The sequence below is a fragment of the Branchiostoma floridae genome, chromosome 7, assembly GCF_000003815.2.
Source record: "Branchiostoma floridae strain S238N-H82 chromosome 7, Bfl_VNyyK, whole genome shotgun sequence".
Classification (NCBI taxonomy): domain Eukaryota; kingdom Metazoa; phylum Chordata; class Leptocardii; order Amphioxiformes; family Branchiostomatidae; genus Branchiostoma; species Branchiostoma floridae.
Window position 1 is genome coordinate 17,084,260 of NC_049985.1, and position 19,819 is coordinate 17,104,078.

The 19,819-nt window shown below is 44.1% G+C and overlaps 1 protein-coding gene across 1 annotated transcript in view; it reads right to left on the reverse strand.

Annotated features, from left to right (window-relative positions):
• Positions 1-114: 114 nt before the first annotated feature.
• LOC118420093 overlaps positions 115-19,819 on the reverse strand; it is a 30,764-nt gene continuing 11,059 nt past the window's right edge. Inside the window, exons 19-52 of the mRNA XM_035826796.1 lie at positions 18,772-19,260; positions 18,361-18,550; positions 18,035-18,242; positions 17,596-17,776; positions 17,274-17,362; positions 17,030-17,155; positions 16,563-16,742; positions 16,117-16,242; positions 15,490-15,598; positions 14,885-14,976; positions 14,119-14,382; positions 13,798-14,010; positions 13,564-13,714; positions 13,140-13,259; positions 12,526-12,689; positions 12,020-12,140; positions 11,211-11,326; positions 11,002-11,103; positions 10,185-10,363; positions 9,873-9,938; positions 9,018-9,126; positions 8,453-8,665; positions 8,055-8,253; positions 7,167-7,355; positions 6,657-6,722; positions 6,176-6,363; positions 5,901-5,975; positions 4,626-4,874; positions 4,187-4,355; positions 3,756-3,953; positions 3,080-3,430; positions 2,658-2,813; positions 1,862-2,005; positions 115-1,706 (exon numbers count right to left, since the gene is read on the reverse strand). Of these exons, the coding sequence (XP_035682689.1) occupies positions 943-1,706; positions 1,862-2,005; positions 2,658-2,813; positions 3,080-3,430; positions 3,756-3,953; positions 4,187-4,355; positions 4,626-4,874; positions 5,901-5,975; positions 6,176-6,363; positions 6,657-6,722; positions 7,167-7,355; positions 8,055-8,253; positions 8,453-8,665; positions 9,018-9,126; positions 9,873-9,938; positions 10,185-10,363; positions 11,002-11,103; positions 11,211-11,326; positions 12,020-12,140; positions 12,526-12,689; positions 13,140-13,259; positions 13,564-13,714; positions 13,798-14,010; positions 14,119-14,382; positions 14,885-14,976; positions 15,490-15,598; positions 16,117-16,242; positions 16,563-16,742; positions 17,030-17,155; positions 17,274-17,362; positions 17,596-17,776; positions 18,035-18,242; positions 18,361-18,550; positions 18,772-19,260 (6,356 nt within the window). The 3' untranslated portion in view covers positions 115-942. The remainder of the gene's footprint in view (positions 1,707-1,861; positions 2,006-2,657; positions 2,814-3,079; positions 3,431-3,755; positions 3,954-4,186; positions 4,356-4,625; positions 4,875-5,900; positions 5,976-6,175; positions 6,364-6,656; positions 6,723-7,166; positions 7,356-8,054; positions 8,254-8,452; positions 8,666-9,017; positions 9,127-9,872; positions 9,939-10,184; positions 10,364-11,001; positions 11,104-11,210; positions 11,327-12,019; positions 12,141-12,525; positions 12,690-13,139; positions 13,260-13,563; positions 13,715-13,797; positions 14,011-14,118; positions 14,383-14,884; positions 14,977-15,489; positions 15,599-16,116; positions 16,243-16,562; positions 16,743-17,029; positions 17,156-17,273; positions 17,363-17,595; positions 17,777-18,034; positions 18,243-18,360; positions 18,551-18,771; positions 19,261-19,819) is intronic.

The following is a 19,819-nucleotide window of genomic DNA, read 5'->3' on the forward strand; positions in this document are numbered from 1 at the left end:
GATGTTACATTATAAATAATGTATGAGTTACAGAGGTTTATTCGGACTCTATTCAAGCAGACACAAACTTTCAAGCATTCCTTTCAAATAATGAGCGAAAACTTTCCAATATGATGAAGCTCGTGTATTCATTTTATTTATTAATGAAATACCATGCCGTTGGTTCCTCTGTTTTAAGTATTCTTTTTTCGCGAAGGTACAGAAACTGGAACACATATGCCCTAGACATATTGCCCTTATATTGCACACGTCTATTTCAAGAAACAGACATTATCCAACTCTGCTTATACCTTTTACAGCTACATAAACCCCAACTGGTACCTTGGCCTGTTGTCATGGGACCTTTCTTACTATACATCATCTCCAGCAGGAGAGGGCGAAAAGCTTGTACTGTTGTTATCTTATCAGAACTCCAGATTATATTCAGTTTACTTGTATGTTCGGGTATAGCTTCCCTTATGACATTTCTATTTTCAGAGTCAACTATGGAAATTCTGTAAAGGACTCCATGATGGAAAACAGGTTCTTGTTGGTGTTGAAAATCGTGAACTGCACGAAAACAGTTCGGCCTTGCCGACGGGCTTGCCGAGAAGGACCTGACAGCGGCTATGGCGGATACACTGGTGCGGTCTACAGTAGTGTATGGACTCAGCCTCGTTGGGGTCAAGAGAATGATGGTGATGTAATTTACAAACAAAAGTTGACGACATAACGCATACGGTTTCCTACAATCATGTTGTAACTATATAGATTTTTCATCGGACTGCGTTGGATTAAAAACTTCAACTAGCTGCTCTGCAATCAAGTTACCCACCAATATCGCGGAAAAGGATTTAAATCGTAATGGCTTACTTATTTTCTGTTGTGTACATACAGGTCATGGAACTTGACATCTACTATTTAATTTGACCCTAAATTTCCACAACAACGGCCGTTTAGAAGTCAGAACTGGAACTCAACGACAGAAGCCCCATCCGAATCTTTAGATGATTGGAACTTCAGCACTCCTGGTCCTACAAAAACGTCAGCTATGTCCTGCTCGGACAACAGCACTGGGTTGTAGCCAAGCGTCTTACAGTCAGGCTCTCTCGCTGTTGGCTTTCTTGTGTTGCTTTCAGAATTATAAGGTTCGTCCGTGGTTGATTCTCTATTCCCCTGTAGGTCATCCAGCACGAATTCAAAGGTCTGATTACTGTTGCTCTTTTCCTCCACCATCCGGATCAGTTCGGGCCCGTTGAATATGTCCAGTAGCTCCTGTTCAGTTGGTCTCCTGCGAACTTCATACGTCTTCGATCTGTTTTCTCTCCTCCCGCATGAAGCGACTGTGAGTGCGGCTGTTTTAACCCGCTGTATCATCATGTCCGCAACCTTCTCGTTTTCGGTCTTCCCGCCTTTCTGCTCGGCCATAGACTCGTGATAAGCGTCGTCCAAGATGGCGACGAACATGAGAAGCATGACCCAATGGAAGAGGCCTAGCAAAGCGAAATAGGCTATCGGGCCCAGCACACTGCTTGCTTCAGCAATCACATAGTAGCTAGACGCGCTCTGTATGATCACCAGAATCGTCTGCAGGGCGCTGGCGAAGTTAGCGAAGCCTTCCAGCTTGGTGCCGACCACGAGGAAGAACAGCATGGTGAACGCGCAGAACACAGTGATGAACACAATGCCGAACCCAGTCAGCGGACCTGCAGCCTTTTTCATTGTATCTACACAAACGGTAGAAAGATCATGAGTTTACGTTCATTCCTTCGAAGGCAAATATGCTTAAAATTAAAAGCATTATCTAGTATTCAAGTCAAATTTGACCGGCGTAAGTGAACCTATATGTAACGTTTCTGTTGCCGCATTACGAAGTCCCTACCTGCTCCCCGGACGATGTGCTTGTTAAAGCGGAAGAGATGCAGGAGCTTCAAGGTCGCCACACAGACGAGCCAGCCTAACACGTAGGTGTTGACCTGGTCCCAGAGCGCCGCCTGGCGGTACTTTTCGTAACTGTCCTGGGCAGCTGTGTTGGATAAAGACAATGAATCTAAGTTTGCACTCTGCTAGTAAATGAGCTATGAAATTGTTAATTTCATTGAACGTAAAATGCTTTATTTCTATTTATGGGCTCAGAAACCTTTATCTTGAGAGTAATATCAAAATAGTTTTACTCTTACAATCAGTTTTTACATACATGTGATCAGAATCAGTAGCTCCTAATCTCGATATTCGCAATGCCCCTGCCCCCATGACCCACCGAGCCTCAAGGCTAATCTGCCTAAAGCTGACAAAAGCACCCACGATTTGGTGCTACTAGTGTGTCAAAACCTGCACGTGGCCACTAAGACCCGTGCATTTCATAATTACAAAATATTACCTGTATTAAGTATTTTAATTAGATTAAAAAAATCACTAGAAATAGGATGAATTTCTATTGATCACACACATCAATGGCATGCTAGGTTGAGATCCGTTTACATTATCAGGTCGTGTTTATGATAGATCAGCTAAATTCTGCCATCCAACGACTGTCCAGTAATAAACCTTCCGACATGTTGGCAGATTGGTAAAAACTGTTACTATTTTACTGTCTTCTGTCTTTTTGAAAACGTTCTCATTATTCTTCTCGTATCCAGAACCTCAAGCAGCAAGCCGGTGTAGGTGAAGTGTCGCACCTTCTGTAGCCCTTTGTGGAGCGTTGAACCCCAGCATGAGATACAGGGTGTAGAGGAGGATGCCGATCTCAGCCAGCGACAGGAGCGCTAAGCTCAGCTCCAGACAGTTCCAGAACATCTTGAAGTACCCCCAGCCCAGCAGCATGATCCTGGAAACTGCGCGGTGCAGTATGGGATCGGGGGGAAGGCAGGTGAGTTAGAATGGATGCTGTAAAAGGTACAGTCGGTGTGTGGCTTATGCCTTATAACCTGATTGTATGGAATATTGTATGAACTACTAATCTGGCATCTTATGTTAAATGTGCTGGAATGTTCCTTACACATTCCCAATGCATTTTGCTATGACATAACTATATTCAATATGATGATTTGACATAGCACATCATATTATTACCTTTCTTTTAACCATGAAGTATACTTACACTCTCTAAAGACAAAGTAAAGGGTAAACAGGACGAATACTCCTTGGAAAGCCGCGACAACCTTCGCCCAGATGGTTTGGAAGCGGTAAAGGCGAACAGTTGTGGCCTCTACCTTCGCGCAGGTGCTGCCTAGTGTTGGAAACTCAGTCATCAGCTCCATTATGGAAAACAGGTTCGTGTTGGGGTTAAAAACCGTGAACTGCACGAAAACAGCTCTCGTATGTTGATCTATCCACCCGCTGGATTGCAACCTCTCCAGGGTGGACAGCAAAGCCGCAGGAGTGGTGTTAGTCAGCTCAGCGACGTAGCCGCCACCATAGTACACTGCATATCTCCCGCTTGTAGGGATATCTACAGCACAAGGATAACGCTTAGTTAGTTTTTAACACTGCTGTGGTTTTAGATAATTCTGGTGTAACTAAACTGCTAAGTAGGGCAATATTATTAAGTAAATTGACCTGGTAATATACCAGCTCGACTTAACATTTTCCCTGTAATGTTGCATAACTGCGTTTTAGAACCTTCAGATAAGTTAAACTCATATGTAGTCAGCAATCAAATAATCACTGTATAGTGTTACAAGTTTTTTTCCAGATAGGAAGACCCACGGTGTCAAATGAAGTATATTTCCAAATCCCGTGGGCTTGACCCACAGATGACAGGTATGTGCACTCACCGTACAGCGTCGGCTCGTGATAAAGCCAAGGTTGCTCCTGCTCGGTGTAGTTTTCATAGACTGGCGGATCGTCTGTTACATTTGCGGGTCCTTCCCAGCCTTCCGTGTAATGTCTGTCCTCGTTCATGAAGTAGCTGTACTCCACATCGCAGTTGTTGATGAGACCTATAAACGGCTTCTGGATCGTGCAATGCTCGTCTGAACAACGAAATATACACAAAAATTTATTTCGACCACATGCCAACTAAAATGTATACGAATTATCGCGGTTTTCGCAACAATGGCAATTGGTTGACGGGACAAAAAATTCGATCTGGTTAGAGCCCTGTCTAAAGCCCAAAAAATGCGCATCTAGCTAAAGAGACAGAACAGAATTTTTTTGATCACACAGAGAGAGAGACCATCTAAGGAAAAGACGGACGGAAACTGACCTTGTTTGACCCTGAGTTGGCGGAATCGGACAGTCCCGACGATGTAGGATTGGTGGTCGCTAAGGTAACCGTCTGGCTGGAAAGTCATGCCATTGTACCAACTTGTTGGGCTTATTTCGGGAACCAACGCAAGCTCGGTAAACTTCCAAAATTTCTCATAAGATGTGGCCTGGAAAAGCATCATGAAACAAATCACTGAATTTCTGCAAGGCTTTTGGTAAGGATTCGACAGTTTGTTTTTATAAAATAAACTATTCGAAAGCAAGGTAACGAGGATCGAAGTCACGAAGTGTTTTTCATTACATGTTGGTTTGTTCCTTTCTATGTGCATCCATCTGTTCAAATGACGACGGTCTAAGCTATGTAAAGATTTCCTTAACAACTGGCACCAATCAACTGTAACCAGGGAATGATTGGGGCCTGCTATCAGCTAACCAACCTTTTGGAGGGAATGGTTTCCGCCACCAGATAGAAAGGTGTTGTGGAGGTGCTTAGTCTGATAATACATCATGGAGTCACGTGGTCCGTTGGCGACAATAACCAGGACGGCGATGAAGAGCACGTAGAAGAGCAGCTCTTTGAAGGCGCTTCGCACCGTCAGCTCCCGGAACCGCTGCGCTCGGGACTCCGCTAACTCCTCTGGGGTGGGCGGATTGGTTTCGGTAGAGGTCGGCATGCTCCAGTTTTCCTGTGAATGGAAACGGAACATGAATCATTTTCCAAAGCAGTAACTTATATAATAAGAAACTGGCGTCCCTGGTTGTGTTGTAGTTATTTGGAAGTGGAAGTTGAGTAGCCGTTAGCGCAAGGTTTTCAATGTTCTTTGTACCTTTCTTTCAGGATGATCTTACCGGTGTTGTTGCAGTTGTATTCTTCAAATTTAAATCTTTGGATCTCTATGTAAGAGAGAATGTACAGCCCCAGCCTCAACAGAAGAGGAGGCCTGCGTACTGCCCTTTCTGGCACTTTGGGTTTGGCGCACCCAACCCCGCTACAAGGTGCTACTTCACTTGTTTGCATCAACCTCGTCTCAACTTTGACTTAGTAATACCTTTGTTTTCTATTGGGCTATCTAAAATTAGTACTCTGTTAATATCAATTCATAGTAAGGTTATAAAAGCATTTTTTTACTATATATCTTCAGTGTAGTGTAGTGTATACTACCTGAAATTTGCTACCGTTTCAAAAGCCATATCCAGTTTGTTGAGTAACTGTTTCTGCGTGTCTTACTGAATTTCAACATTCACCGGCAACAGTTCATTTGTACCTACTCAGTTAAGGCTACATTATTCATACATCATGGAAATACACCGTTAACTTTTTAACCGGTAAGAATTCTTCTGAATATCATCATGACGTACCATATCAGCAGCCATGTACATCTCATCATGACGTACCATATCAGCAGCCATGTATATCTCATCTTTTTAACAGGTAAGAATTCTTCTGAATATCATCATGACGTACCATATCAGCAGCCATGTACATCTCATCATGACGTACCATATCAACAGCCATGTATATCTCATCATGACGTACCATATCAGCTGCCATGTATATCTCATTATGACGTACCATATCAGCAGCCATGTATATCTCATCATGACGTACCATATCAGCTGCCATGTACATCCATGTACATCTCATCATAACGTACCATATAAGCAGCCATGTATATCTCATCATGACGTACCATATCAGCATCATGACGTACCATATCAGCAGCCATGTATATCTCATCATCCTCCAGCTGCCCAGTCGGGACCTCTTCATCTTCGCTGTCCATTCTCTACTCGCCAGGAATGAAATAAACAGCGATTGAGCAATTAAACTACGCTGTAAACAAACACACTAATGGTAGACATATCGCTATTAATTTACTGGTAAATTATTTGTATTGACAAAGAGGAAATGCAACTCGTTCTTGGGGTTTGAAAAATACTTAAGCCTTAGTCAAGATCATTATAAATTTTTGATAGCAAATCGTACCCTGAAAATGAGCGCAAAGAAAACGGCCAATAGAACGATCTTGATTGGCTGTGTGAAGAGCAGGTCGATGAAGAAGGATGTGAGGAAAGTGATGAGCCAGGCCTCGGCCTTCGCCCTGCCGTACTCGAACCCGTACAGCATCGTGAAGAATGCCGACAGGAAACAAGACGCAAACACCAAAAAGTACGCTGAAAGGGAAATACGCAACAATGTATCAATACTCCTTCTCCAAGTCTCCTTCAGCAAAGAAAAAATATGCACTCTTGCTACATGTGTTTAGCGCATCATGTTGAAGAAGTAACATACTTGAGAAAACGAATCCTACAACACTGTCCTGAGTAAATAGAATCTGGTTTTATTCAGCTTCTACTTAACAGCATTTTATTCCCTGATGTATTTTACTGTCTGTGTAAGATGAGCCACATTGTAAGAAAATTCAATCTTAACTTTCTGTACAAAGTAAAGGAGCGAGATCACGTACCAAAGAACACGCACCACCATGGAAGCAATGTTCTCCCTTTCTTCTTCTCCCTTCTAGCTTCCGTTGCTGCAGGAATGAATGAATAAATAAATGGAAGAATAAATGACACAAAATGATTGAAAGAATGAATCGTGCATTTTATTTATAACTATGATGTGCTGCAGAATAGAAGATAATTTTTGTGAATTACGGTTGTAGGTCATTAAAATCACCTCGGTTGAGTAAAAGCACATGTTCGTAAAGTAAGAATGCATATAAGCGATGACCTAGGATATTGTACGGTTAGGATATTGTGCGGTTTGCATCATCTTTTACCGACCAGGTACAATCAGATTTTTGAGAAAGACAAATTAAAGTCGAAACCAGTCGAATAACGTTGTCTCTGAGCTGTCATTTTCCCAAGCTGCGAATGATCTCGACCAGGTACAATCTGTAATGTCTAATATTTTCCTTGATCCGAACGTACCTGGAACAACTTCAAGATTTAATGTGAAAAATGTATATCCTGACCGTTCTTGTCGTTTTGACCAATCCAGGTTCTTTCCACCATTTGGATACTTTCCCCCGTGGTGTTGTGGTAAGGGAGTTTGTGGAAAAGCCAGTCGTCCTTGCTTCCAGCGATGGGCGGGGCGGATTTGTCTCTGGGCGAGGAAAAATTGTGCACCATCACCTCGACATCGTCCTCCCCCAGCGTGTTACCTGTGGAGAGATGTAACCGTTCAAATGTGTATAGTTTTACTAGGTGCAGTGTGGCAAAGTTCGTAACAGCTACATGTACTGCCCTAACTTGTCACGCTGCCTGTAAATGTCTGTCGGGTATTTAAGCGTGTCCACTTTCAATATTATATTGACTTTATTACTATACATAGCTGGGACGGGCTTCGCTTCACTGAGCTGCAACCGTCCATTGTACATAGTGTAAATATGTGTGTTGTAATATCACTGAACTACACTTGTCCTGTCTTTGCACATGCCCATGTCCTTTCCCATTTGTTTTTCACATGCACTTAAGTCATACGCAGCTGCTAGTAATCCACATTGTACGTGGGCTAAGCAGTACTGTAGATGATGATGATACAATCTACAGCAATATAGAAAGGGAGAGCGCAGATGAAGACATCTCCAGTTAATTTAATGTATGGCAGACAAATAGGCACGATATCCTACTCATAAAGCGAGCGCAAACGTACCCTGGCCTGCTTGCCGTGACAATGCTGCTAAATACATAACAAACCATTGCACGATCTGTATTTCATATTCTTCTTACGTGAATGCATCAGCATCCATGCAAAACTACCCCCCCCCCCACACACACACACACAACTGACGTTATTATGCTACACCATAATGGAATGCCTCTAAAACGGGTCACCGGGACAGAGGTAACAATCAAATCACCAAATTCGATCGATGCCGTTGATGCAGTGGATTGTGAAGCTGTTGAAGCCGAGTCTATGTTATCGGAGTTCGGCTTTCCAGTCTTCTTTATTCCGTCCCTCCTCTCCTTCCTCGGCCTTTGTCCACAGTAGCGGAAGATTTGGACGATGGCTAAGTTTACTGGAAACACTATCAGAGCACTCTCAACTGCTATTATGATCTAGAGAAGAAGCCAGAAAAACGCATATGGATGTAATAACAAATTATTTTTTTTATCTTCAAGATGGTATGTTCTAAATACATAAAAACATCAGTTAACTGCTCATTGGTTGCAATACATGCAAATAAAACAAAGAACATCATAATGTCGCATAGCACCCTTTAGATAAACTCAGGACGATGCACTGCAAATTTCTTACCTGACCCCAGGACAAGGGAAACTGGACCTCAAAGCCAAGAATGTCGACCGGCGGCGGTTTGGCGAAAGTCTCGCCTTTGCCGAAGAACATGATGTTGGTGAGCATGGTGCAGAGCAGCAGTGACAGGCAGCAAGACAGACGCTGTACACGCGTGAAGCTGCTGTAGGCCGGGCGCCCCAGCACCGAGAACCACAGGTGCCCGTCTCGGAAATCCTAGTGGGGAAATAAAAATATTAGACAGCAGGACAGACGCTGGACACGCGTGAAGCTGCTGTAGGCAGGATGACCCTGCATCGAGAAACACAGGTGGCCGTCTCGGAAATCCTAGTGGAAAAAATTATCTATATTCGTAAAAAAAGATGCGAGAAAGAAAAAGATAAACATGAAGAATACCTAGATTTACATTATACTTTGCGCTCATTGGTATACCACGGAGAACAATGTAATTGGAAATTGCACATTATTTTTTTCCTTTTAAGAGTATGTCACGTGATTTAATGATCTTCCCTCGTGGCAAGAACGAAAGTAATGGGTGAGGTTAATTACCCCTGATAGAAATACATACCTTGCTAGTTTTAGAAGAGAAAACTTTGCCAATGCTCGTCAGGTCCTTTTCCGTCGCTACTGGCAAGAGCCGATCCACTTGTCCATCGCCTTCCTCTACAGCAAGCCATCTAAAAATAAAAGACGCAGTTTAGCTGCACCTTGTTCGTCACATTTCCTTTGTGGTTTAGACAATATCATCATATAAGCCTTTGCTTGAGGCTGATACTTGAGACTGATACTTGTTTGTCACAGACAACTCCGTACGACTAATGCTTACTTGTCACAGACAACTTCGTACGACTAATACTTACTTGGCATAGACAACTCCGTACGACTGATATTTACTTGTCACAGACAACTCCGTACTTGACGCTGATACTTGTTTGTAACAGACAAGTCCGTACGACTAATACTTACTTGGCATAGACAACTCCGTACTTGACGCTGATACTTGTTTGTCACAGACAACTCCGTACGACTGATATTTACTTGTCACAGACAACTCCGTACTTGACGCTGATACTTGTTTGTCACAGACAACTCCGTACGACTAATACTTACTTGTCACAGACAACTCCGTACTTGACGCTGATACTTGTTTGTAACAGACAAGTCTGTACGACTAATACTTACTTGGCATAGACAACTCCGTACGACTAATATTTACGGTGCAATTTCCCCCATGGCAGTGTAAGCCTTGCTAATTTAAAAATGGGCGCCTTGTAAAAGTGTACTTAATTGCTTCCTCCGCAAAGCAAAAAACTCAGGCAAGACCCCTACCGCAATGGCATTTTTGGTCAACGACCAACGGACCATACTTAGCGATGACTGGCACCGCCACTAGAGAGGATAAGGAAATACGCATTTGACTCACCTCTCACAGACAAACGTGTATTTATCATCATTGTCGCAGTCCAGCACCACTATCTTGTTCAAGTACCTGCAGCAAAGGCATATTAACTGTGCGTTAGTTTAGATTATCTTATATGTAATCTTATTTTTTCTTTCTTCATAAATATATCTTTTGTTCTCCACCATCATAATCGATTCGGGTTTTTTTCATCGCTGTGCTGTCTTGATTTCAATTTCGTTCAATTTGTATCTAATATTAGGACATAATTGATAGACATTATAAGATTATTGAGTGATTGTAGATATAACAGATTATTTTAGAAGGGGTGTTCACCATGACGGGTCCCCACCCGTGTTGTCGTGCCAGACGTGCACGGCGCTGAGCGCGCCCAATCTGCAGCCTGCCGACAGCACAAACGTGTCCACCGCGCCCTGCTGGAACGTGACCCGGTCCAGATCCTCCAACACAACAGGGCCAGCTTCGCCGGACTCTCCAAACAGTTTTAGAGAAACCTGCAGGATGAGATACAAACAGTTTCATAAATTGGTTTTATTGGTTAATTGAGATACCCTTAAGCTCATATTCACGTAATCTTTCAGGTCTCATACAAATAAATATATGCCCGCAGCATAAAATACAGACAGTTCCATATGAACCGGTTACATGGAATATAAACAGTTATATAGTACATGAAAAAGGCTAAGGAGTAATTTTAAACCGTTCCAAAGACAAATCAATTTAAGCACGTATACTTCTGTGAGTCTGGCTGGTTATTCACCATTTAATGTACACTAAGGCAGCTAGAGATAAAGTACCCAACAGAATCATCCTGCAACAGTAAAATGGCAAAGTATCTATTACATCCTCAGCCAACGCCGTCTTCTGTGGCTGGGACATGTCAGGCGTATGGAGGAAAGAGGGATCCCAAAGGATTACCGTATGGTTAACTAGCCTCTAGATCCAGACGAATCGCGTAAGGGCAACTGTAAGAGAGACCTGAAAGCCGGCAACATTTTACAGACACCTGGAAAGTGCAGGCTGAGGAGAGAGCTACCTGGCACACACCTGTGCACGGTGGTGCCACTGAAACAGATAGAAGGGGAAAGTAACGGAAGAGAAAAGGCATGTGAAGACAATTATAAACCCTCACCCGTGCTGTTGTCCCAGCGCTCGCCCTGGGCCCAGTAAACACCATGATTCTGTAGAAGTTGTCGTGTCCTCGCCGGGAGGCTCTTAGCAGAGTGGCTCCGACCTGATAAGGGAGCAGTATTTCCTGTTAAGGAAGGAAGCTACCGAAATGTGATGAATATTGATTATCAAATATAGCGATAAGGAATACTAAAAATATATATGATGTACCTTCCTGGCATCTTCTTTGTCCTTGTGCCTTCCCCAGATCACCAACAAGAGGTAGAGACCGAAAATAACGCTGATACAAATGACTACAGCTGGGTTCTCGCCGATGTTCAGGAAGCCTGCATGGTAACACGTTATCAATGTTCACGGTAGTTAAGGGTTTTAATTTCCCAAGGGTAAGTTATATTCTTTTCACCCACAGTAACGACTGTAACTAGCAAAGTCTGCCTCCCGTCGTACAGAGAGAGACACACAGGCCACTCGTCGTACATGTATGGCTGGCTCTATTCCCTCTGTGGTGTTATTCTGCACATTGACTTTTAAGCAATCTCCTGGCCGAATGATTATATCAGTTTACATTGCATATATTAAGGATGCAGCAGTAATGCAGTAAAAGGTATAGGTGAATTGGTTAAATGAGCAGAGGATTACATGTAATTGATAACGAGACGTGTTTACATGATTATTAGAACAATTATGTGTGTTCACATTGATGGGGGACAAATGGTTGTATTGCACCGTTAGCGACGCATGTATTATATGACAGCGGCCAATGACAGCCTCAGTCTATTCAACCCTAATCAGCAACATCCAAGTATCAATTTGGTTTGGTTACGATTACATATTTCCTTCAATGTAATTATACAACTTTCCAATGGTGATGTGCCTTGCTCTCAACCTCAGTAAAGTTAGTAAGGAAGGCCGCCTTGTTGGCCTAACGTAACAAAGACGTGTTACTCCAGTGTTGTATATTCCCACTCTGGTGCTATGCTACGCCTTGCCTTCTAAAAACGACGTGTATCGTAGCTTACCCTGAAGAGCCTGAAGGATGTTGAGAGAATTCGGGGCAACAAAGAAGGTGAAACCGGATCCAAACGACGTCAGATGGTCACAGAAACAGTGGGACAGGCGATCACTTGTCAGCGGACCGGCCTGCAGCAAGGACATGATTTGTTTGCAAAACGCATTGCAATTAACGTTTAAGTTCATTTTCATTGTGTTTGGGGAATAAATGTATAACAAATGTATTCTAAAATGTTCAAGATTGCTGATCTCAGATGGAAAACATATAATGCTATTTTTTGACGTCATTTTGAAGTCAAATTGCCATTGAAATTAAAAGTATTTGCACAGTTTGATATTAATAAGAAACTCTCCTAAGATATAATGCTTTGTTTGATAATTTTTAAATACATAATAACGCCTTAAATACTACATATTACATCATAACGGTACCAACACTACGAGTACATTACCCCTGCGACTTTGGTGATATTGAAGCACGCCGTTTTGAAATAGAGAAGGGTGGCTTAAGTACCTTACAACCGTCAGACTTCCACTGCTGTGTGACTTCGTCAAAGAAGAGGCAGGTTGTAGTGAAGATCTGCATGGTGTAGTTTGTTGTGAAGTTGACGTGACTGTAGTCACTCTGAATGCTTTGCTCTGTCCTCCCGGCTTCCGTATAGGGAACATGGTCAACACCTGCAGTGGGTAAGGAGTTAATTTCGTTACAATAATCTTGGCTAATTTGAAATAAAATACAAGGTAGTTTATCAAATAATATTGCTATCTGCAATCAATAAACCTCCACGTTACAAAGTAGCATCATTCTCGTCAATTTAGTTTTGTGAATTGCTTTTAAAGCCATTTACTCATGCTCAGACTGCCGCGTACCCCCCACCCCCCTCCCAACCCGAATACAACACGATTCAATAGTATGATTACAACGCTATTAGAACAGACACCCATCCTGTGGATTTACTTCATCATCATCAAGAACAGCAATATTAGAATTTCAGCACTAAACATCATCTTACCCACCATACCTGCCCGCCGTGACATAGAAGTGACCTGCACTCACCCATTGTATACTATCCGACTCCCCTTACAGTTAGGGACAGTTAGACACTGTAAATGCTCTCGAACACTTACCCACTGTGAACTCTCCGACTCCCCCAACATTCAGGATTTCGTCAGCAGAAATAAACCAGTTGAACGTGCTTTGGTCCGCGCTTTGATTGTTCCCGAGCTGGACCTTGAATACTTCAGAATCTGCATAGGTTTGATTTTACAAGTTAGCATAGTTGTTGCATGCATGAAATATCATGAAAAGTTAGATATGACGCAACTTCTTAATATGTCATGATCATGTTTAGACTGCAATGACATAATATGATCTAATATCATGTATGCATGGTGTATAAAGACGGGTCCGGAAAGCCATAATAAGCTTGTGTGGGTAAAAATGTAATCGCATTTGCAGTTTGGGTGTTGACAAGAAAATTTCAAATGTAAAACGTGCGCTTAAGTTGTAAGATAATTCTGACAGCGACATGCACCTGTATAGATTACTTACACGGGCGAGGCAGAGTCGTGTTGAGGTCAAAGTTCGTGCGTGTGGGGCGGTCGTTCCGCCTGAGGTACAGCCGGAGGGAGACGTTCTGCTCCACAGACAGCACCGTGATGTGGATGGAGCTCCCGGCCTCCGTCACGTTAAAGGAGTGCATCTAGGGTAGAAATGACAAGTTTATTGGTACAAAAAATATGATGTATCTAATGATATGGACTATGAAAAATGTGTTCCACTAACCGACATGGCCTGCTGCCAGGACGGCACGGTAGATCCCGTCTCAGTTGCCGCCGGCAGTCCCTCCGCACGCTCCGTCACGATCTGCACGGGCTCGCTCAGCCTGCTGACCGCCAGAGGACCGCCCTGCCCCCGGACCGTCAGCCCGTTCACAGACGACTGCACCGCGTCAGAGCTTCCGGAGTAGGCGTAGGGGTTTTTCTTGGACTGGAAATTCTGAAAGCAAATAAAGGAGTGTTTATTTAATCAGCTCCTGCGCAGTCGTTGCAAGCAGAGCAACAATCCTTGCCATTCAAAGACTGGAAAGCTTGAAAAATAGCAAACCTCAGTTCCAACGGAGCTTTCCCCTCCGCAGCTTCCCCCCAACAGCGTGCTGGTGCTAGGAACGACGAAGAAGTTGAGTGACGTGTCGCTGGTCCTTGTGATTTTGGGAGCCGATGACGTCGCGCTGCACCGTTCTTTGTTAACGGCAATTCCAAATGTGCCAAAGTCAAAGGCAGTCTGGCTCTCATCCGGGGTCTTGCGGTCCAAGATGGCGCCGTTAACGTTCTCCATAGCAGCAAACATGGTGGTGGTCGCCTGTTGGTTCTACATCGGACATATGTAATGTTAATAAGTTGACGGGCTCTGTGTCAGGCATTGCCGATCAGTCATAAAAGATAGAATGGTGTTATATCAGGCTGTGGTAATCGTTTAACGTTAGCCAGTTGGTTCCATATCAGGCATCTTGGTCGGTTTATGATAGTTAATCATGAGGCATTCTTCAGGTTTACTCAGATCAAATAACAAAGCTCATCAGTTTTCTTTCGCCATTACATAGTAGCGTCGTCTTCCTCTTCTACAATATTGTGCAGTTTCTCTGTTACATATATTCCAGTAATGACGTTTTCTTCCATATCAGGCAAAGTTTCATCAAACATTAGATAGTATTTTGCCTGCTCTTTCTGTATTGTGCATAGTCAAATCATCATTGCATTGCGGCTTCCAGTCGCTATAAAGTGAGTGCTACATACTTATTGTTTAATGTATAACTTAATGAGAATGGGACTGGGTGAGGTAAGGTTATGTTTATGTGAAACTTATGTGTTACTTTTGCAAGCTGCGTTGTTCCGTCTTCTACTGATCCGGAGCGTCTTTGAGCAGAGGCAGACGTGGAAGAAGCTTGTAGGGTGTTGACAACCACTGAAATTCATAGAAAATCAGGTGAAATTTTTGTAGATATTCGGCACATCTTCGCTGACAATAGGATATATCAATGAATTGAGGCCTGCTGGGCGGGCTTTATGTAGAACGTGTTATCAGAAAGGTGGTACCTGTCTAGTGAGGAAACGGGGACGAATGGAAAGGGTGTGCTTAGAAGTAATATATCTTCCTCGTAATTTTGTTGAGCTATACGGACCACTTAGCACATTTCCGGCTAAGCTATACAGACCACTTAGCACGTTTCCTGCTAAGCTATACGGACCACTTAGCACATTTCAAGCTAAGCTATACGGACCACTTAGCACATTTCCAGCTAAGCTATACGGACCACTTAGCACATTCCCAGCTAAGCTATACCGACCACTTAGCACGTTTCCGGCTAAGCTATACAGACCACTTAGCGTGTTTCCATCTAAGCTATACGGACCACTAGCACATTTCCAGCTAAGCTATACCGACCACCTGGCACATTTCCAGCTAAGCTATACCGACCACTGAGCACGTTTCCGGCCGACTCCTCCAGACCCTCCGCCCCCAGGTCCTGCACGGACTGGCTGCTCAGAACTTGGGACATCTTCAGCGCGATGGATGAGGAGGAAACCTGAAACAAAAAAGGATAGTCTATTTGAACCTTGACCATGTCATGAGTTGTAAATAGATACTATAGTTACAACATTGTAGACACATGCTAACCTGCCGTCATAAACACTGTAAGACGTCCTTTTACCTGAGCATCAGGCGTGACCTGGTCGTCTACAGACGTGACCTTACCTGAGCCTCAGGCGTGACCTGGTTGTCTACTGACGTGACCTTACCTGAGCCTCAGTCGTGACCTTACCTGGGCATCAGGCGTGACCTGGTCATCTGCAGCCGTGACCTGGTCCTCTGCAGCCGTGACCTGGTCCTCTGCAGCCGTGACCTGGTCATTTGCAGCCGTGACCTTACCTGGGCATCAGGCGTGACCTGGTCATCTGCAGTCGTGACCTTACCTGGGCATCAGGCGTGACCTGGTCATCTGCAGCCGTGACCTGGTCCTCTGCAGCCGTGACCTGGTCCTCTGCAGTCGTGACCTTACCTGGGCATCAGGCGTGACCTGGTCATCTGCAGTCGTGACCTTACCTGGGCATCAGGCGTGACCTGGTCATCGGCAGCCGTGACCTGCCCGAGAGCGCCGGCCAGCAGATTGATGTTCTCTACTGTCTGCACTTCCACGGCTTCCAAGGCAGTCACCAGCTTCGTTCTCGCCTACAGAACATTGGCAGTGTGTCACATTGATTCTTGCCGACAAAATCTTGACGTTCCAGTATATTGGTGCCCGCTTTCAAAGTACTATAAAACCTTTTAAAACTTGTTTTGAATGGCAAATTCTGTCTCACTTGTAGGGTAGCAGGTATGTTAGCCATAGCCACATGTTCCTATCTAATGACACCCTTGTAAAGATAGCAAAGAAATGAAAATCGAAACATGGCAAAAATAACTTGATTCGCAATTTAGGGACGATAGGAAGAAAGAAAACATAGCGTTTGTATCTACTTTACGTCACTGGATTCAAACATTATGTTCACCTTTTGTGCTGCGGTTCTACTTTCGTTTGTTGCATCTCGACCCGGTGTGTTCAGCACGGAGCCGATACTGCTGGCCAGCTGCACCACGCCCTGGGAGTTCCCACTGTCCAGCAGGTTGTCAATGTTGCTGCTGAGATTCCCCAGCGCTGCAACAGTCTCCTCGGCGCTAGGCAACTGCACCTTTGTATACATCATAAAACATAAAATGGTTCAATCTATAGTGAGATAAATACCAGTTAGTGCTCAGTCACCCCCTTTGCATACCAGCAATTCATGCAGAAATATCTCCGTTGAAGTGAGATGATATCTTTTGGTCCGATTATACTTGTACGAAGATGATATTTGTGTTGTATAAATATACAGCAGGTACCTGTACAGAAATGATATCTGTGTTGTAGTATAATGAAAGAACACGTATTTGTACAGAACATGTAGCTGTGCTGTTTAATAAATGTACAAGAGATTACCTGTGCCGTCATGTTGTTAGAGTAAGCCACGGCTCCAAATGCGTCCGAGACACGGACTTGCAGGGTGACGTTGAAATCGCGTGACTCTTGTCCAACAGGCAAAAGCGTAGGAGGCAGTTCACTTTGCTGTTGAAAGCATCAACATAATGGTATTACATAATTTTTGAATTTCCACCGTACAGTATGTAAAATTTTGAATTTCAAAAACCAATTGCTAAGAGAAGGTATATTAACTTGAACTTACTGGTCCACTGAATAGGGCACGGAAGGCTGTAGTCTGTCCGTCGCTGTAGTAAAGAGCATATATCAGCGGTCTGTCCGTGTCTTGAAACCCTGCACAAAAATATGGATGAAAAGTAAGATAATTTCAGGGGCAATAAAAACACAGACCTGATATATGTAGCATGAGTGCTGCTAGCATGGCAAACACTTTGTTGAACAATGGTCAATTCAGCACGGAGCGGCTTTACCGGAACAAAGAGAAATAAAGAATGCACACTAAAATAATTCAATTTACGAAGAAATGTTTCAATCTTAGCCTAAATAAAATTGATTGTAGCGAGTACCTCGGCAGGACACGGAGAAGAGTGTGCTGGCGGTTGTGCCGGAGGCGGGAGAGACCGAGCACGTGCCGGGAGTGGGCGGTTCGTTCACATTCACCCGCGCCTCAGTAAACCCAGCTCCGCCCAGACCTCGGGACCCTGAAGTCGACATGACATCCAGCCTCAGGGTGTAGTCTCCTGGTACCTGTTTGCACGCACACACATAAACAAAGTCGTCACCCTGCAGTGTCACGCTATGCAAAGGAACATGATCAGTGGTAGGCACACACCATATAGTTGCTCTGAAGAACATTCTCTTCGGGAATCGATTTGGTTGTTAAGTGAAATCTCAATCTCGAATTTTTCTATGCTTGTATTGAAGTAATTTTCAGATCAACAAAACGCCGCTTTAGTAGCTGTCCATTTGATGTTAATGTCAAAGTTAAAGAATGATGAAGCTCACGTTTAAGACGTTGGCCTTGACCACCAAATCCTGTGCGCTCCTCCCGGTGGCGGTATCCACGACCCAGTCCAAGTCGTCCCGTCCAAAGGTCGTCGGAGAGTCTCTCAGAGACCAGGAGTAGACGGTGTCAGGGGGGCAGTTATCGCATGACGTCACCAGGACGAGTCGCTCGGAAGGGTTGATCCGGTCGTTACAATTCACAAAGCAGCTGAGTGATGGGTAAAACAGCATAATCGTTGTCTACAGAGTCAAACAATTGGCGAACTTTACAAGTTACAGTTTAAGATTTCCTTCATTTTTGAAGATTCTCATTTGTTACTACTCACCTTATCAGAACGTTGAGGACTTCCCCGTCCTTCAGCTCTACTGTCTGTGAAAAGGTTGCTGACGTTCTGGTGCCTGAGCTAATGTGCACTGAGAAATTAAAGATGGCGGACTCGGTCGGCAGCGACGACGCAGGGATGGAGAATGAAGGCCCGCTTTCCTCCTGCTCAAAGACACTGTTACAAACTGTTCCTGTGAGAGAAAAATAAACGATTTGTATTAAAAGATATCAACAATAATATGAGTCCCTATTCTATTGTTTTCAATTAAAATAAATAGTAGTTATTTTATTGACTTGAAAGTAGAGTGTTAAAACATAGCTGTACAACAATAACCATCAACGTTGAGGTCAGGTCACATCAATGTTTCCTTCGCGACCAAAAGGGACAATAACAAACAGATGTTTCACGAACCATTTTCCCCCTGACAGGTCCATGTGTAGTTGAAGTCCGTGTGGTCCGTGATGATCCCATCAGGATCGTATGAGGATGAAGCGTTGAGGACCAGCGTTCCCCGCTTGCCGACCGCCCTCGCAGAGCCGCCCGCTATGAGTGCAACCAGCGGCGCAGGGGAAACTTCCACCCACTGTTCCCCCTGGAGAGAATTCTGGTCTCCGGTCCTGTTGATGTTGACGGTAGCGTTGAGCTCGATTTTGACCAGTCCGTACATCAGCGTGTTTTTGGGAATGGTGATGTCTGCAGAGTCCGCGGGAACGGGCAGGGAAACAGGCTCTACATGGCCCATGACGTAATGGAAAACTTGCCAATGGAAGGCGACGGTGTACGATTCGTTACAAGATATGACGAGTGTGCTCTGGATGGTCAGTGGAACCCGCCGCTCCACAGCTAGCGCTGCTGATTGGTCGACACCGCCACCAGACAATGTGACGCCAGGAAAACACTCTGCGAACACACATCGTGGATATTACGTCATCACACCTGTGCAGCGTATCATCTACATGTTTGTGAAGGACCCGATATAGTTCTATGTTTGTCTTCTCCAAAGGTGGAAATTTATGCGGCATGAACCCCATAATTCTTTTATACATGTTTATTATGTCAACTAATCAAATGCAATATATATGAACACAGTAATGTTTTGGCTGTTAACCTTGCGTAGGGGGTTCCAGCGGGATGACTGTGTGTGATAATTACCTTGTGTAGGGGGCTCCAGCAGGATGATAATTACCTGGTGTAGGGGGCTCCATCGGGATGGTTGTGTGAGATAATTACCTGGTGTAGGGGGCTCCAGTGGGATGATAATTACCTGGTGTAGGGGGCTCCAGCAAGATGATAATTACCTGGTGTAGGGGGCTCCAGCGGGATGATAATTACCTGCTGTATGTGGCTCCAGCGGGATGACTGCGTGTGTTTATCACCTTACCTGGTGTAGGGGGCTCCAGCGGGATGACTGTGTGAGTTAATTACCTGGTGTAGGGGGTTCCAGCGGGATGACTGTGTG